Below are 24,936 nucleotides of genomic sequence, written 5' to 3'. Positions count from 1 at the left end.
CAGGAATATCCTGAAAGTGCCTGTTGGTGGGAGTGGATGACTAAGTATAAAGCCCTGCTAATCATAAAGCTGTATCTAATGTCACTCTCTTAATACTGGCTTGGGAAACAAATACTGCTTTATGCGCTTGAATATCCTGGATTGTTCTGCTGGCTCAGCTTACTCTTGTGCTCTGCTCCTCAGACTCTAAAAGGTTATAGCTCCCACATATATCTAATATCTAATTTTTGGGATTAAGTGTGATTGCCTTGTGTGTCACCAAAGGTGTACAGTGAGCTGGGTTTATAAGGGCCAGGGTCTGTGTTATCTAAAAATAAGTTGTTTTTTCAGGGAAAACGCAGTCCGGGAAAGCAGCAGTGGTTTTGCTGCTTAGAGCTGCTGTGTGTTAGGGATGGAAAGAGAGGTTTCCCATTTGGCTGCCCGTAGCGGCCCCTCCTGGCAGGCTTTACCGGTGGCACTGGAGGTAACCTCTTCAAAAAATGAGCGTCAGCAGAAACATGCTGCTTCACTCCTCTGGAACGAGGTGTACTGCAAATACGTTCCAACTTGTGTCAGCAAGGCTAACTACAACTGGTTCCCCTCCCACCCCCACCCCATCCGTGTGGTTTTGTAAAGCAGTAACAAAATCAGTTATTTCATGAGTGTTCTTGAACAGAATCACCGAAGGTACAATAGTGAAGTTTGTTTTAACATCTTGAACTGAAAAAAAAAAATATTACTCAGTTTACCTGTTTGTTTACAGCAACAGGTACGCAAGATGATGATGCAACAGGGGGAAGGATCAGAAAGTTAAGCGTTGGGCAGTATGACAATGATGTCCCTGGGCAGCCATCATATAACAGGTGTGGATGGATGAAGTCTCCTGCTACTGACCAGGCTGTAAATCCAGGATCACAGATTCCTGCAGGGGAGACCAAGGAGGTAAACAATTAGAATTTTTCAAGAAATACTTATTGAAGTAAATGGTCAGCAAGGAGTCCCATGTTCATGTTCAGTGTCCAGAATCAATGTGAAGTGGTTGGGCTGTTGCATTGTGGCAATAAGAAGAACATATGATTATAGTTATCTCAGAAATGCAATTCAGTGTTTAAGGATGTCCTGCTCTTGTCCTCTCTGTGTGTTTGCATGTTTTCAGTGTTCCAAGATATCTCTGCTGGAACAGTGGATCAGATTATATAAAACCTTCTGTAACCTAATGAAAAATGCCCCACAGTGTTGTAGGGTTAAGTGGGAATTTTCACATTGTAATTTTGCTTTTCTGTACCCTTTCTAGATGGCTGTTGAACGTTACCAAGATGAAATAGATGGAGGAATCTTCTCCCCAGCAAAAAATGGAAATGAAGCTGTCCCATCCACACCAGCTTTTCCCCTGTCACCAGAGGCATCATATGGTAAGGAAATACCTGTCTCTATTTATTTTAATAGCACTATTAACATTTTAGATGTTACTGAAGAGGAATTATACTTTTCCTTCTCTCTTAGTGAAAACACCTCCACTATACCATCAGCGGATTCCCTCCAGCCAAAAGGTCAGCAGCCCATCTGAGCTGTACAGAATCAATCCTGGTAAGATACCCCTACTTCTTAAATAATTTGAAACTGAACTGTGTATTAAGGCAACTAACGCAACAGTGGTTATTCCTGTTATAAATAGACATACACCCGGTGAATTACACACATGCAAGTCAGAGAAATAGAATTTAGCAGTACTATTTTAGTCATATCAAAAAAAGTAAACAATTAAGAATTATCTAAGCAAGATTTAATGCCATAATTGCCAACAGGGAGTCCTATGTTCAATGTCCAAAATCAGCGTACAGCAGCAATTAGGCAATTGCCTTGGCAATACGAGGAAATGCAGTTCAGTGCTTGAGGTTATCCTGCTCTTATTCTATCTAAGTGTTTGCATGGTTTCAATGTTCCATGATCTCTCTGCTGATATTGGGTAATATCAAAATAGTATTGTCAGGAGACCTGAGTTCCTTGTGATTTTTAGTAGGTTTTTGCCTCCATCTGAGTAAAGGGGGATGATACCCATGTTGCCATCTTTCCAGGCAAATGGAACTCACAATAGAACTTGACAGTAGCTATGCTCAAGTTGAGGAGATCCTTAATCAAAGGAATGAATGCTCTGGAGCTTTTTTTTTTTGCCACGATACAGTTTGTAAATGCACAAGCATGGAAAAGTAGTTGGTAATAGATGAGTATGTGGTTAAAGATTTAATGGGACCTAGCTATGAATTTTATTAATAAAGGATTCTTCTCTGAGGCCATAACTCTTTGCTGCTAAAAATAGCAGCAAAGCTATTGTTAACTGTCCCTTATCCGTGCAAAATTATTTTAAAACAATAAGTTTAAAAAAAACACACCAAAATATTTCACAGGTCTGCATTAGAAATTGCTGGACATAGAAAAAAGCCAACATAACTTATTTAAAACCTGAATAAAAATCACAGACATTAATTTAAATTGTATGCATTAGATGTTTAGATGATAACTCGTGTATATATATATTTTTATTGCTTAGGCTATGACTGTCTTCTCAGACAGGATTTTGATAGAGTTTTGAATAAATTTGATGGTAGATTTTGATGCAATAATAGTTAGTGTTGTGGTTTTAACTTTGGAAAAAAATCTTTCCTGTTTAATTTGCCTGATTTATTCTGTGTTGATGTTATTTGCTTTTGATAACTGTTAAAACTATCTTTAGTAATAAAGCAGTCTTCTACCAGTTCAAAACATCTCTTTATGGTTCAGTTGCTGCGGCTTTGCCCTTTACTCTCAACTCTTAAACAGTTAGTGGTAGGTATCCTCCTGAGGGCAGCTTCAGCAAATCAATTATAGGTTGCTTATGTTGAGTTACTCTACTCAACTCTGTTGTTAAATGGTTTCCATCGCTGTTGCAAGAGTTAGGACTTGCCCTGAAAAATTCTGTGGCTTTCAGTGTATATCTGTATTTTGTTGCTGATTCTCCTGCTTAATTGCAAATGCTGTCATCTCTCAAATGCTGGGTTTAGATAGTCATTTAACAGGACACTGAAAATAATTGCTCTAGCTTAGACCAAAGCAGGTAATTCTCCCTTTGAATGCCCCCTTAAAAATGATGCTCAAGGTATACTGAATGCTACAGGTTAAGTGCTCAGCTCCCTATGGCTTTGCTTTTAGTGGCAAACATAATGTATTTTGACAATAAAGGTTAAAGGTGTATGAGGTGGGTCAGGTACAAAAACATGCAATGCACCATTAGTGAGCACCTGTAAGAAATGTTAGTGGGGTGAATTTTCCACCAGAGCACAGAAACTTCTATTGCCAGAGGCAATATTAGAATCCTACTTTAAATATTTTTTTCTTTTCTTTCTTTTCCCCTATTCTTCTTTATATATTGCCTGTATCTACAGTAAGTATCTATTTACTGTATTTACTTGCTTCTGTGTCTTCTGACTTTGGCAAGAAGTGAAGAAGATGCCTTCTCATTACCCTTACTACCAATCCCTAATTCACGGCCAGAACAAGAGCGTTGTGTTTTGTGTGCTGAATGAGGCCAAGAATCTGAAGGGAGCAGAAGTAGCTGTTCCTGTGCTTGAGACTGCTCTAATGCACATGCAACAGAAGTGACTCTAACAGTATGCACTTTGAAAGAATTCTTACAGCCCCAATTTTTAGTACTTTCCTTTGTAGCCTTGCTCTTTTAAATGCTTTCATGTTTTCTATTTTGGTAGAAGTTGGGAAATATGCTGACTTCTCTAGACATTTTTCAACAGATTGAGGCATTTGGAGTACGGACTCTGGAGTCACGGACTCTGGAGTCTTAATTTCTGCTGTTAAGGTACTGCCCCTTTTGCCTTAGTTCAGATCACCCTTGAATTCAAAATTGTTTTCTGCATCTCAGTTTTTCTGCTTATCTGCATTCCAGGTTAGTAGTGAGGATGCTGTAACATCTGGCTACCAATTACTATCTTATTTGCTCCCCAGTTCCTTGTACAGAGTAGCTTTCAGTGTAGTTAGCACTTGCTATATCAAGGAAGAACAACTGTGGCTTTAGAAAAGTATAAAAGTATACATTTTAAAAGAACAATACATGGTTTTGTGTATTGTATATTCAAGAATTACAGTGACACCCAGTCTTTTTGTATACAAAATTATAAAACCGTCTATTCTTTAAGATATTCTTGTTGTAAACACTGTACCTTATATCTTGAATACATCTAATTCTGATCCTTAAACTATTTATTAAAGCGAAGGGCACTATCTTCACTGAAGCCCAACAGTACCCTGTATAAAATGGTGCTCTGTTGACCCTATAAATCTTAATTTTCCTTCCAGGTGAAACCACTTTGTTAGGGAAAGTCAGTCCAGTGATGCTATATATCTACCTCCCTTTCATTAGCTATGCCCTACCACTTCTTACTCTCCATGCAATTGTTTAAGACGCCCTGCCTGTGCAAGCTGGAAAAAGCAGGATTCCTTTCCAAAGCCTTGTTCTTTCTCAGATGGGAGCAAGTTTAACTTCCCTCGGTCTGTGTTCAGGCATGCAGTCCGTTCATGTCAGCGCTGTTGCTCCAGTGGTCGCTTGCTGCCACGGTTTCATTGCTCTTTTATTCACTTTACACAGCTTGCAAGTAATACAACACCCACGGAGTTAATTCTGAATTATCTTTTGAAAGACACCTTGTTTATTAAGATAAACTTGAGCAATCTATAAATTGGCTAGTTTTATAAATACACCATGAAAAAGCAGGCTCCAGATAGAACCCAGATACAGCTCTCCGAGTAACATAATAGCCATTGCATATCCCACCAGAGTCCCACACATCAGTGAAGGAACAGAAGCACTATTTGTAGGCCATTTTGAAGCTTATAAAGGCTCTCTTGTCTCAGGCAGCGTCCAGCTAATTGAAGTCCCTTTGTATATAGAAGTAACAAATAGAACTGTAACAACCTCTTTGCCAGAGGACTGAACTCTGGCTAACCACTCCTGTCACTCCACCCCTCAGGCTGGACATGAGGAGCTGCCCCTTCAGCCCTGGCCAAAGCATAGACAGAGCTTTGCAGAAAATCTGTGTTCACAAACAGGCACTGTCTTGCAGCAGAAGGCAGGGATCTGTGGAACAAGGGAAGATTGTCTATAATCCTTTATCCATGTACTGACAAAGAGTAGACATGATGTCCTGTTTATCCATCTTTTCTGAACAACCTAAATAAACTTGCATAGATCAAGCAGTGCATATGGTGGGATGATAGCACTGCTGCTGGCATGAGGAATCTCAAGAGCCTTCAAGCATGTGTAAGGCCTTGCCTTTTCATACCCGCCATGGAGCTTAGCCTAGGTACTGTACTCAAGGCTTGCATTATGCATACAAGCTGCATCTTTTCTAAAAACTGTCAAGAGGTCATCTTTTCTCCTCATGCTGTCATGGAACTCTTCAAGACCAGATACTGGTATATTTCCACAGTTTGTCTCATAAAGACTTTTTATCTGACAGAGACATTATAATCCTAAATTCCCCCCGTTGACTAATATAGGCTTACTCTGTTACATCACTCACTATTGTGACGAGTGTTTCATAAATCTCTCAGAAGGCAAAACCACAACCTAACAGATATCCTCATTACTGCATAATTCTATTACTGATTATAATTTTATACTGTTGTAATTTCATACTGTTATTCCAGCATTGTAGTTTCTTCCAGTCACTGAGTTTCAAGGGAAATGAAATGTACTTCCTAATTGTTTGATAAAACAAGTCAAGGTTCTGAACTGAACACATTTTCTGTGTGTCAGGAGGGTTTGTAGTGTAGGGAATAAAAGTGATACTAATTTGTGAGAGGGAAAAATTCTCAGTTTATGATTTGCAACTTTCTGCACAATATGAAAAGTTTTCATATAATATTTATTTACACCTGCCTTCCTCTCCCACTTTTAACTGTTTATATAAGGTATACACGCCTAAAGAGATAGGTATGGAACTTTTCCAGACATCTGGGTTTATTTGCTTAGAACATCAGTGCATCCACTTCAGTGGATGGCTATCGTAAGTTCTGTCCTCCTGGAGACAAAGCTGCATTTTGTTTTTTGCTGTTGTGTTTTTGTGTTTGGTTTTTTTTGGGATTGTTTTCTTTTGTTAGTTCTGTGGCCGTTTGTTTGTTTTAAACATTGGAGCTGTTAATGAGCAATAAAAAAAATACAAGTAGAGACAAGAAATTTATGATATTTGCTACAAGGTAGATAGACTAGGTCTCTGTTATGTTAGTTGTCCTGCAATTGATCTTGACATGTTTATCTCTTGGCTGAATATAGTGCTCATCTCCACAATATTTTTAAAATGAAACTGCTAATGTTTCTTAATTATTATAAAATATACTGTTTACTAGTGCATATGAAGCCTCGATACAGTTCAGGAGCAAGTAGGAAAGGACACAGTTCTCCTGTTTGGATTCTACTGACATGAACTTAATCAAGTCTTCCAGAAAGAGCTTGTGGAACGCGCTTTATGACTAAAGCATAGTCATAAATGTTCAGAGGCCACTTCTTGGCTGTTGTACACACTGACGTCAATATAATGTGCTGTGATCTGTGTCACGCTTTTTCCTCCCTGAATTACTTTGACACATTCAGCTCAGTAAAAGTAACCTTTATACAAACTTTATTCCACGAAGTGTAGAGATGACTTGATGTATTTTCAAGTCTTTATTACGACAGACCTCCTTCCCTTTGCACTACTGCTTATAATACAGTTCTTAACATATCTTTCAAATACAAACATGGACATTTTGTAACTTGTCTGGCCTGTGGATAAAGAAGCAATGCTTATTATCAGCTATATCAGTCTTATAATCCAAATTCACAGCAAAGGAAATAAAGTTCCATCTTGGGTGCTGAATAGATTAATGGTTTCATTTGATTTGCATCAATCTGAATGGTGGAAAATATGTTGTAACAGAAGAACCAAACAAACTGAAAATCACTTGAGATATTTGTAGTATATGCCTGCTTTTAGTGAGTGATATTAACCAAAATACTTACAGTTTGTCTGCAACTGAGTTGTTTAGTAATCAGCTTTTAATTGAGCTTTTTTTCTTCCCCCCTACTCAGTTTGACTAAGATTTTCATGGGAGGTATTTTCCCAGTGCACACTGATTAACTTACCAAAGCTTTATTCACTGGCTTAGAGATAATAAAATTATTTAGACTAATCTGTTTAGCTAGCTAAATATGGACTGGTTTTGTTTATAGCCATGTTATGTGTTTCTACATAAAACTTTACAAAATCTGTACATATTTTAGCCACCCATTGATTCAGAGGAGTAATGAATACAAATACACATACCTGAATATAAAAGGCTAGGGAGCGCCAAGTCCATGGAAGATAGTATGGGATGGAGCAGCAGCGGGACAATATAAATGTGTTTTTCTTTGGCTGATATGTTAAAGCTGACGGAAGATGCCATTCTTGTTACTGAATTTTCATAAGAGAGCTCATTGTCTAAACCATACTCTGTCTTGCATTGGTTTTGGATACTACAGTTTGTTACAATATTCTGAAATACGAATATATCTTGGTTTGTAGCCAATGTTGTATCTGATCACAGAATCAAAAATTCTTTAAATCTGATGCTTATGTCAAGACAAAGATATTTCATGGTAAAATATTCTCATGGCTCCATGAGCTAACCTTCTGCAAGGGATAGGGTTTGGTGTGACCTACAGGTTGAACATCATGTTTAACATGAGACAAATACATGTGCTACAGATAGTCATGGAAAATATGTTGACTTTGAGTGCTAGCAGAAATCATAGTCTAGTGCACTTGTACATAATTCCATGTGCAGCTGCTATATAATCCTGCAGAATTAAAAAAAAAAAAAAAAACACCCCAAAACAAACCAACAAAGGATGGTTAGGTGCTTCAGCCATTACAGTGAAGAGATGATCAGTGAACCTAGTCACTGTCTCCTCTTCCACCCTCACTTTGTAGCAGGATTTCCATCTGGACAGAAACACTGCAGATCAGAATGAGCTTTAAGCCATATTCTGCCCTGTTAAAATTGCATTGGAGAATGAATCACATAGTGATTTGGAAAGACTTTCTGGTTTATACTGTGTGGTTCACCTTCGTGAAAGTATTCAAGTTACTCTTACTTATTTAACTTATTAAATTAGTTATTTAACTACGTAGGTATTTCATCCAATGAACAGACATTTACAAGAAACAAAACTTCTGACTTAAGTATTGGATTTAAGGTTAACCTGTGTTGTCTGCATATTTATCACTTATTTTCAGAAAGCCCTGAAAAATCGCACAATTCCTTTAATAGTCTTTGGAATTGTCAGTTTGCTTCCATTTATTTTTACCTCCTGCCCTCTTCTACCACCCCTGCTCTGAAAACCTGATACATGAGATTTCTCTAATATATATGTGTACACGCACGCGCACACACACTTTTTTCCCCAAGTGACTTTAGTATTCCTGAGGGGCCACAGGTATATCGATTTTTTTCCACTCTGTTCCCAGAAGATTTGGCAGCGACATAGCACTTGGAATGGGAAAAGTGGGAGAAAATTCCTGGAGAGGAAAAAACTATACGCGTGTGTTGGGGGAGAAACAGCAGGAAGGAAACTGGGGAGGAGTAGAGATGATATAGTTGGGGCTGAGGGATGTAATGAAGGTATGTTAAGAAGAACTAGTACAGAAAGCAGAAGAATAGATTATTAGTTTTTTTCAGTCCTTCATCAAACACTGTGTTAAAAGCACAAACTCTAAATGGGGTATAAATAAAATTAAGTCTGAATAGTACTGCACCTGTCTCATTTCAACAAAAACAATGTGAAGGCAATCTTGAGTATTTCAATCGCACTGCTAGTTTCTGCCTGCTACTGTCATTGGATTTCCTGATTATTCTCAGTTTGTGTCAGTGCTCTCACAATGTTTTAAGAATTTGTCCAGAAAGCTTCAAGAATAAAGTAAATGAAAATGACGTTCTTTGCTGGGAGATTATAAAACAGCTATGAAGAGAGTGTAGTGCTGCAGATGGGATGTTCTGGATTTGTGGGATACTCATTGGGATCCCTAAATTGATCTGTATGCCAGAAAAACTCTAGGAAATAAAAATCATAATAGAAAGATTATATAGACTTCTTTATAAGAAGATGGAATTGAACTGTGTGAGTTTTATTGCTCTCAAGAAGCCTGAAAAATCTTGTCATTTCTTATAATTTTTTTTGTTTGCACTTTTTTCTTTTAAGATAAATGGAGAACAAGTTAATGAAATGTATATGGTTAAGGGAACATTCATCCAGATGTCTTTAGTTACTGGTGCCAAGCTGAGCTTTCATTTTTATACCTTTACCCACCAATAACAGAAAGTTGAATCATATAAATGATGGTAAAGTTTATATTGTGTTGTTTTGCTAAAACCATCTAATGCAAAAATTGGAATAAATGATGTCAAGAAAAGGTTGGGTTTCCTCGGCAGTCAAGAACCCCTCTGTATTGAGGGTAGAGAATAGATGCAGCTCCTGATTTCCTAAGATGGGATGCATTAGATTATGAGTCCCTTCTACACTTTGTCACAGCAAAATGTTATCCGAAGATTAGCAAAGTATTTTTTGTTCTGGAATACAGTGGGAGTATTTTAAAAATAGCTTCAGATCATACATTGGTTGCAGCTTTCTTTTTTCATTGTTGCTATTTCTATGCTTTCATATCTGGTCAAAAGTGTGTGTATTATTAATACCTTTTATTCAGTGCTTTTGAAGAATGCCTGTTGGTTGTAATTCCCTGCAAACTGATTTGATGCCCACTTGGGAGATGACACATTCAGAGTTGATAAAACTGGCTAGTACTAAGGTATGCATAACTGCGTTTTAATGAAAGCTGAGTCCTGTGAGTAAGAGGGACCCCATACTGCACTCACATCCATTGAAATTACAAGATCAAGCTCAAACACAAACACTGTATGAAATAGTGAAGTATAATGTTAATGAAAGTTTATGCTGTACTTAGATTTTCTTTTATCTTACCATTTATTTCTATGTCTGAGCGGCAGCCTAGCAATTTGAAAACTGTCTGCTTGTGTTCAGTTGCCGCAAATATTTTGGCAATGAATTTATTATAAAGGATGTTTGATAAAGAAGACAAAATTTAAGAAAACATTAGAAAACAAAATACAGAATGTTAAATATGTTCAAAATATGTCCTCTGTATGCAATATTTGTTCTAGAAATTTCATTCCTATTTGTATTTGCTCTGTCAGGGAGCATACTATACAACCAGTCTATTTGCATCATTGCTAAGCACCAGAGTCAGCAAGTAGATGCACTGAGGGACTCGTAAATACCTGCATGTCAAAGAACTGTTTTCAGATGTCATTCAGAAAATTGATGTGTTTTGGAAACTTCAGATTGAGTTACTCTGAGAGGAAAAGCAGGTCAGAAAAGGCCCATGGATCTCCAGAAGAGAATACCAAAGCAAGGGAGCGTAAGCACTAATGGTTGCAGCTCTGGCACTTTACAGTCTGAGGAATCCTCCTCCTACACCCGCCGCCCAGCACTGAGGGCTGTGTGTTCAGTGGGCATCAGCATTGCAACTAGCAAAGTAAATATTGTAACTTCAATGCAGTGGCATTATATGTGATCACTCAGGTCTTGACAGGTCTGAACAGTCATGCTATTGAAGCCAGCAGCATTTACAAGTGTCATTGTCCTCTCCATTTTCCACCAGCTGAACCTAAATCTTAGACATTTTCTAAACACATTTAGAAGGAGGAGGAGCTTAGGAGCTTATTCCATGCAAATTTAATAGCCAGTTAAAATATTTGTGTGTCACAGGAGAGGTGTAAGTTTGTCTCCCTCTTCTGCATGATTATCAGTAGGTCTTGAACCAGGCTTTCCTACGCAAGTCTGAAAACTGTGATGCTTTTGAGCCCAATTTCTTTTTTTGGCTTAGTTTGTATATGTTACTATTTAATACAAGTTAGAATAATGGTAGAGCAAGCTTCTCACAGGAGGAAAACTTATTCAAATCTGGCCTGATTTAGAGGAGGTTCTCTGAGTAGGATAGAGGATAATGGGATAACTCTGTTAAGTGTTAAACTCATGTAAAAATATTACTTTGTTCTGAAATTGCCAGCTTTCTACACTAGCATAAAACCTTACTTGTGCAGTGTTTTTTACCTCCTTAGGTGACCAAATGGACACGATTCTTTCAAAGCTACTACAGATCCAGGCTTGTGCCCTGGGGCTTTAAATTCCATTCAGCAGTAATACATTTGAAAGTTTAATTGTGCAATGTGCAGCTTACATCCTTCCTGTAGGTCTAGTCCAAAGGCATTTTCTCTTGCAAGAAAGCAGTAGCATTATCTAGCACTTATTTGTTTATTTAAGGGGTTTTTATATTTGCCATCCAAAATAACTGACTGTTTTTGGAATATACACCTAATAGCTGAAAAGATTATGGCATTTCCAAAGGTGCTGAACACAGTTTTTCGTTATCTTCTCTGGTATCTATGACAGCACATAATTTCTAAAATTCAGGCGATAAAATAAATGGTGTCATTCTGAAGTTGTAAATGCCAAAAAAACTGTTGTTTACATAATCAAATTATTACACAGGAAAAAATGTGTTTATACAAACCTTTAGTGTTGTAACTTTTGATCCCGGTCTCAAAGCAGATATGCCTTTTCAGTTACACTTGAAATATACTCTGATAATGATGGGGGTGGGGGTGGGTTGTTTTTTTGGTTTTGCGGGTTTTTGGGTTTGTTTGGCTTTTTTAGTTTGGTTTTGTTTCTTGGGGGTGTTTTTATTTGTTTTGGTTTGTTTGTTTTGGGCTTTTGGGGGGGGGAAGGGGTGGGTGGGTTCTTTTGTTTTTTCCTAAGAACTAGTGAAAAAATGGTTGCTTGAGAGGTTTCTGAAGCACTAAGTTTTAGAGAATTCAGCTTCTATTTTTCCGTTTCAGTGGGAAAGTCATATATTTCCCTACATAAATCTGTCATTTGACCAATAACTATATGTATGTATTCACTGAAGTATATATGAGTAATATCTGACACACATATATATATATAAAAAAAAAAAAAGAATCTGAAGCTGAGAAGTCATCCACCAATAATTATTGCTTGTTCTGAAGGTGCAAGAGATAAGCCATTGGCAGAAATTTATCAGTAGTTTTACAGAAATACAGGATTGGATGAGCGGGCAGTCTGGCAGTTGTGGATTGTTTTTATACATACCTGTTGATGCTAGCTAGCAGTACATGTGGGTAGCATGCATTTTTGAGATGTTACTAGTTCTTCTGTCTGGAAAAGCTTAAATTAATAAAAATCCATGGGAACAACTACTTCCCTTGCTGTGATTACATGAAACAAGCTTTTTCAAATTTTCCGAGGGTGAGGCCTCCTACAATATGATGTGGCACTCAACAACTGTGATGTGCCAGGGTAATCCATGTAGTTTGAGGGAAGGCTGAATGAGAAGAAAGCTCCAAAAACTGAACTACAGCTGTGAGCACACCTTTTCAAAACAACTAAAGTCTTAAAATGATCCTGTGCTTGGGAAAGGCTGGTCTGCTGCATTCACAAGCCAAAGATGATGTGCAATTTCAGAATTACAGACCTGCCAGCATTGAGTGAGGACATAGAGATACACATTCAGTCCCACTTAAGTGTTTACAGTCCAAAGGCCATATTGCTCTATAGTTTTTAAGATGCTGTTCCCCCCCCACGTTGATTCTCTTTGTATTTATTCCCTCTTGCAGAAAAGGAGAAAATGAAATTAGTCAGTTTTTCTATACCTGAGTTAGGCATGTTAGTTCATTAAGCCATTCATATTCAGACACATAGTAAACAATCTGAAATGCCCTGTCACTTGAGAATGACTCTCACATTTCTGTCAATCATGGGAGTAGCAGGGAAACATATGCCATTCCTTCACAAATTGTGGAGTTTGCTGAATTTGTGTCTGAGGTCCCTGGCATAGCCACCCTCCTGCAGGGTTTCCTGTTGGAGAAAGGTGCGTGTTACGATTCAAGCCCTGCATTTTAATCTACTTTGGATAGATCTTGCAGTGTGATGGTTCTGATGAAACTGGGAATCTTGTGCACTTACCTAGAACTGTGCACAGGCATTGCTATGTGAGTAAATACTATCACCTGGCAGAGGATGGAGGACCTGATCCTTGTCTCTGTGCTGTGCCTGGCACAGCCATGAAGCCATTTCTCCTTGCCAAATAACAGACCTTCTCCTTTTGGGATGGCACTGACCTAAACCCATAAACCCATAAACTGCACTCACCTAAACCCAACCAGTTCCTCACCTGAGACATCCAACCCGCCCTCCCCCCCCCCCCCCAACTCTTACTTCTATGCTTTTGCATACAATAAAATAAAGGGCCAGACTGAAATATCTCCTGGCCTTACAGTTTCAGATATTTTTTTTGTCCCTTAACTCAGCTGGTTAAAACTGAACTTGTGACAGAAGGACAAACAAAAGGCATGTTTTTGTGTCAAGCACCTTTTGTTTGCCATTATAAAAATATTCATGTCAAAGAAGTTTTGTTGCTGAACAGCCCCCTAAGTATAACCAGGTCTGATTCTCTTCTGTTAGAAAGCTCCGTTTAAAAAAAAAAAAAAATCTTAACAAAGGGTGAATTTGAAAAAATTTGACAAAACTCAAGTATATTAATGATTTTAATTACCTGGTTTCTACTGACATTCATACATTACTTTGGAAATGAACACTTTCTCACTTAACCCAGCCTTCATGTGGTATTGCAGATCACTGTTGTTATCTTGGTTAATAGTTACTATCCTTGTTCCCTTCTAATTCAGCAAGTGTAAATAGCTGAACAAGCAAAGCTTCCAAGACTTGAAAATCAGGAAGGAAATGGGACATCCAAAGGTTTCCTGTGATTACAGTGCTTTTTATGCAGAGCCAGGAACGCTTTCTATGGAGAGCAATTTTCTCTAATAATTATTGTTTATAGGAGTTTGAAGACTTCAACCGCGTTTGCCTCTGCCAGGAAGCATCCAAGACAAAGAGAAAGTGTAGTTGTATAATAAATTAAACCAAGTAACTGATGGCAGTTCTGGACTGCTGCATTAATAACCTGTTCCGCCCCTGCAGCATTTTTTACCTGATTGTATGGTGTATATCACAACTAATCCTTCCTATATGGGTTTCTTGGGAGCAACCATTATGAAATTGTTTAATAGGAGCAGCTGCTATGATGAAAATCAGTGGTAGGAATGAATATTCTTATAAAGGAATAGTTTGACTTAGTTTACTTTTTGGGCTGTGGAAGAAAGCAAAATTCTAATTGGTTTACCAGGACTCATCTCTATAATTAATTTGTATATTTTAAAGCTATCAAAAGGGTTTAGTACACATGTTCAAAATATGTTGCTGTTAGAAATTAAAAAGCTCTTGAATAATTCACTGCAGGAAAGCTTTAAATGGTTGTGTTTGTTTCTGTCCATATCAAGTAATTTCCTATAGTCATCCTTTCAGCAAATCCGGTGCCCTGGGACACTGAAGAACAATCTGAGGGGAGGAAATGTGCTGCCCGTTGCAGCACTGCAGTGTTTCCACTCATCTTCCTGACCCGTAAATAAAACCTGCTCTGAACAATGATAGGGCGATGTTGAATGCAGTACAGTAGGTTTGCACGTGGTGTTTTGTGAAAGAAATCTGGGGAAGTGAGTCAAACTTTATTCAGAGCTCTGGATGCTAAATTTATCCGAGAGCATTGAGCCAGTTTGGCATTACAGAGCAGCTGGGCTTTGGTCCACGTTAAAAAGCACTTAGCTGTCGGTTCTCAGTTTCGTGTCCCGCATCTCTCTGAAAGAAATCTGAGAGGTCAAATGAAGTGGTGGGGAACTGGGCATCTGCTTAAAAAACAACAACAACAAAAAACCACCTCCAACAAAACTAAAAAAAAAACCAAACAGCACAAACCGAAAAACAAACCCAACCCCCCCACCCTGTGTGCTGAGAGTCAGAGAGGGGCAGTGAGCTGTCAACCCCCGCGGCGCTGCGCGGAGGATGCGCGGGAAGCGGCGCGGGAAGCGGCGCCGGGCGTGCGAGAGGCGGTGTGAGCCCGGGCGGGGGGCGGGGGGGGAGAAAAAAGTCAAATTCAAATGAGGTGGAGTCAGCAGAGCAGGGATGCACTGAATGGACAGGCTGGCTGAAGAGCGAGCGGCAAAGCGAGCCCAGCAACAATCGGGGAATTATTTTCCGCCTGGATGGCGTGAACTCTGGCCGTCTGCAGCTGAGTGGCTGTATTGAGAGCGGGAGCCTGGTTTTCTTTCGCTGCAGACACTGGAATCCTCTCTGCTGCGAGGTTTTAACGCGCGGGGGAGAGCAGATGGTATTCCAGCTGGCAAATGCGGAGAAGGGCTTTCGCCAAGGCTCTGCCTGTGGCTGCGGCGCGCCCCTGGGCCGCGGGCAGCGTGCAGAGCTGAGCCTTCGCGCAGCCCCTGCGCCACGGGAGGGCTTATGTCATGACGGCTTCCATAGGTAGGTTCCTCGCTTCCTGCTCTCGCTCCTTATTTTATTTTATTTTAGTGCGTTTTCCTCGGTCTGAAAACTCGCTTTGTGGGGCTCGTGTTTCCCCCCGGCCGCCTTCCTGGCACCGCGCAGCGGCGGTGAAATGTGATCTGCGCCCGGTGCGTGTGTCGGAGTGTGCGTGTGCGTGTCTGGGTTGCGGGGGAAGGCACAGCAAAGCAAAGCAAAGCAACCTCCGAACCGCTCCGGCCGTGCAGTGCCGGGGCTGCCCGGCGGGTCACGGAGCATGCGGCGGGCTTCTCTGGTGGTTGCAAACCGGGGGAGGACTGTGCCGTGCGTGGTTACGTAGCAACATTTGGAGTCTGCAGGGAAAGTGAAAAGCTTTGCAGACGCGTAGTTTTGTCAGTATGGGCATTTTTTCTGCGGTCGTGAACGGGGTGACGGAGGGCACGAGGCAGGATTCCTGAAATTTGTGAAGTTTCTTTTCTGCTGAGGAAGGCTTCTAATTTTTGTGTGTGTGGTGGTGTTTTTTATTCAAAGTAGAAGATATGGGGACTGCCTGGAACGTGTATAATTGCTGACTACGTACAAAAACTTTGTCTGGGCTGATTCTTTTTCCTCCCCCGAGTTGTTCCTAGTAATATTATAGCAGCATTTCCTTTCAAAAGCATGAAAAATGAACTAACTTTGTAAACATAAGCCTTTCCAGAACGAGAAATATCACATAGTTTTCCTGCTTTCTTGCTTAATGAGAAAAACAGTGTGTTGTGCCACTAGCAGTGGCAGAGTAATTCTTCTAATTCAGGCGGTACATGTAAAACATTCTCGCTTTCTTACTCCACATCTGAATTTTCCATTTAAAAAAAAACAAACCACGGTCATAGAGCAGCCAACTATTGCATGGTGTGATGTGCAGGATGCACCAGAATACTTCGAAGAGCCTGATTCTTACAGCCTTAATGCAAGCAATTTTTCTGTTCGGTCTGTAGCAGCAGATGCTTGCATAAGGACTGTAACCCTAAAAGGAGAGTTATTGAATCACGATTCTTAAGAGGAAGATGAAGAAAGCACCTGATAGCTTCACTTCTCAGTCCTGTTACACAATCCTGAACAGCGCTGAAGATAAACTGAACTGAGTCTGGTTTTACCTATTTCAATTCCAGATTATTAAAAGCAGCTTCTGAAAAATCAGTTCCTTTTCTGGTTCTAAAATGAAAATGGTTTAGGTGCACTACTTCTGGGTTCAGCCATTTGTTCAGCCATGAAGAGTGACTGCAGAAAAGTGAACAGGTCGAAAAGGGTCCTATTTAGGCAGAATTTTTCTGACATTAGAAGAGCAAGACCAAAGCGAGACTTTTGGTAGAAGGTCCATATGTCAGTTTGGTTCCGTTCCTCCTGCTAGGTGTGTACTCTTCAGAATTCAAAAGCTGCATACTTGGCCCTCTCTGGTGCCTCCTGGCACCAGGGAACTGGACTGAGACAGGAAAAGGGGAGTTCAGACTCCTTCTTTCTCTCTTTTTTTTTTTGCCTAAGGAAGGGTAGATAGGGTCATACCACAAAATTGAATGTTTCACTGGTGAGTCTTGGTGCTTGCTTTCCAGCACGTCAGCCCCTAGGTCCGTCCCTTCTTCATCCGCTCAGAATTTGCTTCAGTTTGCCCCCCCACCCCCACCCTCACCCCTTTGCATTGGCTTTGCAGTCAATCTGTTGGTAAACATCGGTTGCATTTTTCAGTCCAGCACAGACAATCCAGACCTGCACCTCCCACATCTCAAGCAATTTTTTTATAGCTAATGAACTTCGGAGCATGGGGTAGGCATCTTACTCTCTCATTTCATGAAAGGTGCTTGGGCTGACAGGGCATTCTGCCTGAAAAAGTATTACTATTCATTTTGAAGGTAGCAGTTTGTACACTTCTGATTCCTAGTGGGTTTTTTTTCCCTCCTATAACTATTGCAATTTAATTTTACAATTTGAAGAAAATTGTCTTATTCAGCAATGTGAATATCTGAAATTCCATTATGGGATAAACCACGATAAGAATGGAATTGGCTGTGTCTAAAGCCACTTAACATTTTCTGTGAAAACTTAGTGCAGGCATGTTAATAATTATATTCTAATTGTTTTGTTGGATTTGGTTTTGTTCATCACTGAATGATCTGCTATACTTAAAGGCAGAATAGTAGTGCTCTTGTTCACGCATTATGGACTAGCAGTGGCTCTCTCCTAAAGAGTGGTTTAATAAATGTCACATTTTATGTTTGCATGTGACCCAAATGGCTTTTGGAGATGCCCCTGCAGCTGATTTGCATTCCTGAGACAGTAAAGCTATGCTTAAAGTCAATAGCAAAGCATCTGCAAGATCTTTTAAAATACATGAGAAGACATGTGCAACTGATCGCTTTAGTCCCTGGGGAAGTTTCTTTTCTTTTCTTTTCTTTTCTTTTTTTTTTTTTTTTTTGTGGTACTGTTTGGGAAAATCAAACAAATTAGTATAACAAAGTCCTTCAGAAAGGCGTGATAAGAATTTTACTGCTTTGAAGATTCTGTATTGCAAATTCTATTCAACAAATAGGAGTTATTTGTATTTTGGTATTTTTGAACGAATGTATGATATCAAGCATCTGTAAAAATGGGTCTGTCAATGGAATGGCTATTTCCTCAGTAGAAAAGAAGCTGGATAGTCATATCTTCAGGGTACGGACTGTGGGTAGGGAAAAGTGGGGTCTGGTAAATCATCCTTTTGCTACTTATCCCTGTGCAGACAGGGGGAAAGGGTAAGTGCAATTAATTCCCTGATCCTAGGGTTGCCTGGAGATAAGCTGACCCCTGGTGCAGCTTCAGAGGCTGCATTTGTTTGTTACTGGCAGGAGCCTCTGTGGGCCATTACAGGAGCATCTTGCCAGCAGGCCAGAATTTCCTGAGGAGGTGGCGAAGCACCAGCTTTGCTCACCCAGTGCTTGTTGGGGAGGGCTGCTGTGCCAAGGATTATTTCCTTAAGGGGCAACATGGATGATTTACAGCCCTCTTTAGGCATAAGGCAAGAATGGATTTTTTTTATTCTAAATACATTTGAAAGGTTCCCAAAATACAGTGAACACTTTCTAAATGCACGCCATAAATAATCGCATGAAATTAGAAGCCTGAAGTACTGCAGTGTAACTTACCTTTAATTACAAGCAGTCTGGGTTCTAACTGTCAAATGTGTTATTTCTTCCACCAAATAAATGTGTCTGAGAAACACTTTACCACTTCTCCAGGTTTGCTGTTTTATTTCTCAGGTTGTTGGCTGCCACATTGTTGTGTTTTCTGTAAGAGCTAAGTACGTAATACATACTCCACTGGGATCCTTCTCAGTACTGTTTAATGAAGCAACTGAAGCTGACCTTTCTAGTGCAGAGAGGTTAGTATGTAGATGCTAGAGCCACCATCTTCGTGGGTTTTCCAAGTTCAGGCCCACTGATTTGGTTACTTGTAAAGAGAGTCGATCAACTCAGACAGGCATTAGCAGAATCTCCTGGCAATAGTAACTTTGTCTTTTATTTCACAAGCATGAAAAAAACCTGTTTTATTTGTTTGCTATTGGGTTTTTGAAAAGTGGGGGTACTGCAGGTGTCTCCATGATGGTACATAATTTTGGCTCATGACATTTGGCTCCTTCTGAAAGAACACAGGCAATTGTGAAGAATAGTTTATGGATGTGAATAAACCCCAGCAGATTCCAGGCCAACAAAGACATCGCCCCTGTTCCATCCATTAAAAAAAAAAACGAAAAAAACCCAAACAACAACAACCAACCAACCCCCCGAAAGCTAAAAACGCATCTCTTCATCCCTTAACTGCATGCCCTTTTTATCTGTCAGTCTGTTAGGCCAGTGGTCTCCAAAGTGAGCTGTGTGGCACCCCAGGTGATGCACAGGATGATCCATCAGGGTGTGGGAAGAAAATATTAGAACTTCAGTAGTACTTGTATACAATTCATAAATAAATATACATATATTGGGGTTATGTGTATAAAAATTTCTTATTGATGGCGTATGCAACTAAAAAAGTTTGGAAATGACTGGGGTAGACTCCTCTGCGTGAGGAAATTAGTGTTACTGTAGAAAGATAGAAATTGTGTTTGGGAAGCATCTGTGGGGGTGTGTAGGCCAACCTATGACTTGGAACAGGACCATCACAAGTACTGGATCCTGCTTTGTCTGATTCAGGAAAACCCCTCCTGAAGGAGGTTTCACCGCAACCCAGGTTAACCTCTTCCAGTGTTGTACTGCCCATAGTGACAAAGCTCTTTTTGATTTCTAATGAGAATTGCCCAAGACCTTTTTGTCTGTCACTACCAAGAAGAATTTGGTTCTGTTGTCTCTTCTGGTAGAGAAAAGACCCTCTTCTAGTAGTTCTAGGCTGCTTTTAGATTCCCAACCTAGTTGCTTTTCTTCTCCAGACTAAGCAATCCCAGTTCCATCATCCTGACATCATGGGCTGTGTGAACAAGGCCCCTGGTCATCTTGGTAGCCTTCCACTGGATCCCTTCCAGTTTCTCATGTTCCTGAACTGGTGGCCTAAAACTGAGTTTAGTATTCCAGGTGAAGCTTTCCCAGCATCAGATCAGAGGGGTAATAAACAACTTCCTTTGATTTGCTGGCCATGTTCCTCCTGCTATAGCTTGGTATGTCTTATTTGGAACAAGAGCAAAGTGAAGACTCTCTTTCAGCCCAATACCTGCTGCAACTCCTGATACTTTTCTGCAGGGATACTAATTACCAGTTGGATCCCAGCCTGTATTGTTGCAAGGTCTTGTTCTGCCCCACGTATAGATTATTTTTTTTTTTAATTTCATGTTGATCTTAAGATTCCTCAAGTTCACCAAGGTCCCAATACTCATTGTCATTCTTAAAGATGGACTTAATATTATCCCTCTTCTAGTTATCAATGTGGTTCAGTGAAGCAGAACCATTGGTATGGCTATTAACCCTTATTTTAAGTTCTCAGATTTTCTTAAGAAAATTAAAAAGGTGGATTTGCAAATTTCTTTGCGATTTCTGGTGTGGGAGAGGGGGTTAATCTGAACAAAACGGAAAGGCTTTTTGTTGGTACCTGGAGTCATTAGGGGTCCTGCTTTCAGTCTGTATGGCTTGGGTCAGCTTACATGTGTTTTACCTCTTCTCAACCAAAAGGAACAGTAATACAATAAATTGGCCGTTGTTCTCAGAGCTCTTTGAAACACTTAAGAAATAATAGTGGAAGCTGGCTAGCAGCAACAGCTTGGGGGAATTTAACCCTGAATGAGAGGGGGAACAACTTGTGTTGGAAAGGATAGCATATGCAAAAGAGGTAATAAAGTTATTCACTTCCCTGGCAGCTGAAATTATAAAAGACAAGATCTTAAGGATCTTTCATTGATTTTCACATATTCTATGGAAAGGAAGGAACAGTGGGACCAAAGTTGATGGGTTTCGTGCAAGGGAATAATTTTGGTTCACTGTAATATTGTGAAACTGAAAGCAGAATATAGCAAGTATAAAAGGTCAGTTTCAGGAAAGTCAATTGTTTGCAGACTGACTGAAAGCAAGAGAGTTTCAGCATCATCTCAGTCTCTCATACTGATTTTGGCACCTTAGCATTTGGAAAAGCAGGAGAGAGAGCGAAAGGGAAGGTGGCTAGCCCGTAAGAACCTGACAATGCTAATGGACTTGGAAAGGTGTTAGTTTGTAAACTGCTTCAAGTGGGCCATCTTGCTGTGTCCTTTCTCCTTATGCAGGGTTTTTCATTCTGGCGTTCTGGTGAGCTCTATTGAAGTTGCTAAGGAGCTCCTTAACTTCACCGGTGCCAATTCTGTTGTATAGACTCTATCGTCTGCTGGAGGGACACTTTTTTCCAGGGAGCCAAATCCTTTTGTCATGAATTCTCTGTTTCCACGGTTTATGGCTTTACATAGTAGGATAAGCCTCTGCTACTCCATACTCACGCTGTGCAATTGGAATTGTGCACTCCTTTTCACTTCATCCAGTCCAATTAGCTGTCACTGGATGTTGCACGTCAGCACCTCTATTCTACTGAAGCTCCCTTGCTTGCTCCAATTTTTTCTTCAAAACTCTGATTTTCCAACTGATCTTTCCATCAACATTTCCCTTGCTGAAATATTGGCAAAATGTCCTAGAAGAACTAAAATTATGCCTACTAAGTATCAATAGCTCTGTACTTTGCTTGTTGGTGTTTTTGCTTTCATTGCTTGTTTCACTGATAAAGCTTTCTCAATTTTTTTCCTTTTGTAGATTTTAAAGTTGGGAAAGAAACATATCTAAACAAACCTCTTTCATAAGATGTGCTTAAGATCTTCATCATAAGTACTTCTTGACTTACTGATATGCTTCAAACCATAGAGCCATCCACTGTGTCTCAAGATAGGTTGCTCTGATGCTTAATACTAAAGGCTAGGGTTTTCTTCGATCCTTGCTCTACACTTCTTTAGATGTGTAACGTCTCAGCTCTGAGTTGAGCCTAAGTCTTCTGCAAGACCTTCAGGTGAATGGCAGAGCAACTTGCTTAATGAGTAATAAAATTTAATATTGGAAAAGGGAAGTGGCCATCTTTTAACCCTTGGTCTCCCGGATAAAATAAAGTTGTATCAGTAGAGAATATTGCATTAGAAACTCTTACAGTTCCCTAGATGTGGGAAGGAGAGATGAACAGCTCGGCACTGTGGTGGAGTTTACATTGGCCATAATTTAAACTCCAAATGGTAATTGGAGCCAGCTGGATGCCAAGCTGCAAAGTGCCGTGGAGTTTTTGTTGAATGCTGGGGAGTACTCTGAGCCGTTTTTCAGAGACATTTCAAAGGGAAGAAGATCTTTAGAATGCTTGTCTGGTAGGACAACTCCAAGGTGAGTCCTGGGAGAATGAGAAATACCAAGTCCTTACTGGAATGCAACCATCCAAAACCAAAAAAATACTTCTACTGTGTAAAGTAGATACCAAACGCTCTTTCATTACATTCCTATATGCCTTCAGTTCTGTCTTTGTAGACGAGTTTGTCAGGAATTCTGACTAAAGGAATGGGCTCATCAGCTGTTTGTGTGAACAGTGAGGGGTGGAAGTGAAGGGACCTCTGAATGATAGCATTGATATGAAGAATGTTTCACAGCCACATCTGATGTGGCTTCTTGCAAGTCTTCCTTTAGGCTGGAGTTTTTCATCATTGCTGAAGCCTTCATAGGATAGATCAAGAAATACACTGTGAAATTTAAAAGTATTGCACAAAGGTTCTTATCCTTCTGCTGCTCTTTAGGACTGGCAGTGGCTCCATTACCTTGGCTTACTTTAGAGCAATATGCTTTTTTGTGTCCATTCAGCTTTTAGGCTGGCCTGAGATATATTAGGGGTGGTCAGCTCAGGGTTTTGGGAGCAGAACAGTGACTTGGAGCTCCCTTTCCCCAAAAGATGTCACTGATCTTGACCGGAGTTTTCAAGGTCATGCAATGCAGGTTAGCTATCACCTTCGCACAAAAAGGACTACGAAGATGGGAATGTATGAGAAGCTGCTAAAATACAAGGTGTGGTAGTGGAATAACTGCTCCTTTCACTTCCCTGCCATTGTTGGACCATTGTCTCCAAAGCTGTGAGGTGATTTTGCCCTTCAGCTGCTACAAGAAAGAGGAAAAGCAACGTTTTTACATATTTCTTTATCTGGACCATGGCATGGGTTAAGCCACTCTGGGGTGTTTTTGGTGGATTTTTTTTCAGGGTTCCTTTTTTTTGTTCTAACAGATTTAGTGGATTAAAATACAAGTTAATCTGTAATGTCTTTCTTTATATAGCTATGTCCTAGGCACATCCAGGAGTTTCTGCTTACAACTGAAAGCAGTTTGCAGCTTTTACAAGTACTTGCCCTTTCCTGCAAAGTGGTACAGTAGAGGAGTGAGCTGGATATTTCTCTGCCTTGCATGTGGGTGCTGTAATATTTGTTTTCTTCCTGAATGTCACTTTTCAGTCGCATATGATGCAGAGAGTCCAGTTCCTCTCTTAGGTTCTGCCTGTAAAGTTGATGATCAGTGATAGTAAATGTAAATATGCAGGTCTGACCCAGGAGCATGAAGAGACATGAACATGAACGATCCTGGTTTTGTCAATTTGCTTCTTTAAGTAGGGAGCTGCACTTTTACATTGTCAGTGTTCTCACAGATACAATGGCATAGATTTACTAGGGGTCTGCGGCAGGAAGCACTGATGCTTTGCAGCAAACATGCTGGGGAAGTTCGTACGATGCATACAGAAATCCTGTAGAAGCTATGAGATTGCACTAAGTTGATGATTCTGTGATATAAAGGGTTAACAGCTGACTGGTGAGTGTGGACTCCGCATCAGAGAGTAGAGGGGACATAGCTGAAATATTCAGCAAGCTTGTTTTTAGTTGAAACATAAACAAAGCTGCTTTCTTGGGAAGTGCCTTTCAGATATACTTGTTTCTAGCCTGGGAAGAGTTGTACAGAGTTTGTGTTCTTTCTGCAGATTACGTGCCTGGCTGCCAGTAGCTTTTCCCTCCTAGTTTAGTATTTTACACCTGTGAAAATTGGGTATGAAAAGAAATGCTGCATCTGCGAGCGTGACAGCAGTCCTTCCCTCAAGCACCGTTCAGTACTCTAAAGGTAATAGCAACAGTCCAAGGCCTGAAATAGGGAAGAATCAAGTCTTGATCCATTTCTTCAAGCAAGTGCTGTTATTGGTGGAAGGAGAGGACTTTGCTCTGTAAATGCTTTATATTAACTCTTATGCACATAGCTGAGATCGCTTTAGAGTGGGAGGAGACTTTAAGCTATTTCAGAAGGAGTGCCACCCCCCTTCTTCCTGCCCCCAGGATCTCGGTAACAGGAGTCCAGTGACTCCCCTCTGTCGTCTGGTATGAGGGGAGCAGGCATAGAGGCACGAAACCAAGCAAGCATATGAAGTTAGCTTGTGATCATAATTCCTGTGCCTGCAGGGAATGCATTAACCTCTCCCATACAATAGCAGGGTCATCTCAATATGCAGTGTAATTAGGAAGCATCTGCAGGTTCATGTGCAAAGATGAGATGTCCGTGGCACTTAGGATATTTTGTCCTACAGATGCTGCTCTGGGTAGATTAATCTTTTAGCCTAGTGAAAGTTGTGTTTCTGGGACGGCTCTAGTAGTCTCTGGACGTACAACATTAGTTTGACCAACCCACCTTCAGCTTTTTCTCAGATAATAGTTAAGACAATGTAATATTACTTTGTTGTATATTGAGATTATTGCTCAAAGCTTAACATCAGTCTTTATAATACTTGGGTAGACAGTCAGTCTTTGTAATACTTGTGTAAACAAGCACCACTGATTTCAGTAGGCGTATGTCCTAAATCATGGGTTTATGCAGCCAGCTTTTTCTGACTGTTTGCACCAGTATGAGAACAACTGACAT

The 24,936-nt window shown here is 40.1% G+C and overlaps 1 protein-coding gene across 10 annotated transcripts in view; it reads left to right on the top strand.

The window, feature by feature from the left end:
• TNS3 (tensin 3) overlaps positions 1–24,936 on the top strand; it is a 238,425-nt gene that overhangs the window by 180,715 nt on the left and 32,774 nt on the right. For all 10 annotated transcript variants that reach the window (XM_075083811.1, XM_075083812.1, XM_075083809.1 and 7 more), the window contains 3 exons: positions 743–921; positions 1,274–1,391; positions 1,483–1,566. In XM_075083811.1, coding sequence (XP_074939912.1) covers positions 743–921; positions 1,274–1,391; positions 1,483–1,566 — 381 coding nt within the window. The remainder of the gene's footprint in view (positions 1–742; positions 922–1,273; positions 1,392–1,482; positions 1,567–24,936) is intronic.

The sequence above is a fragment of the Phalacrocorax aristotelis genome, chromosome 2 (genome assembly GCF_949628215.1).
Source record: "Phalacrocorax aristotelis chromosome 2, bGulAri2.1, whole genome shotgun sequence".
Taxonomy (NCBI): domain Eukaryota; kingdom Metazoa; phylum Chordata; class Aves; order Suliformes; family Phalacrocoracidae; genus Phalacrocorax; species Phalacrocorax aristotelis.
The sequence above is the reverse complement of the archived record's forward strand: the minus strand, read 5'-3'. Positions and strand labels throughout refer to the sequence as shown.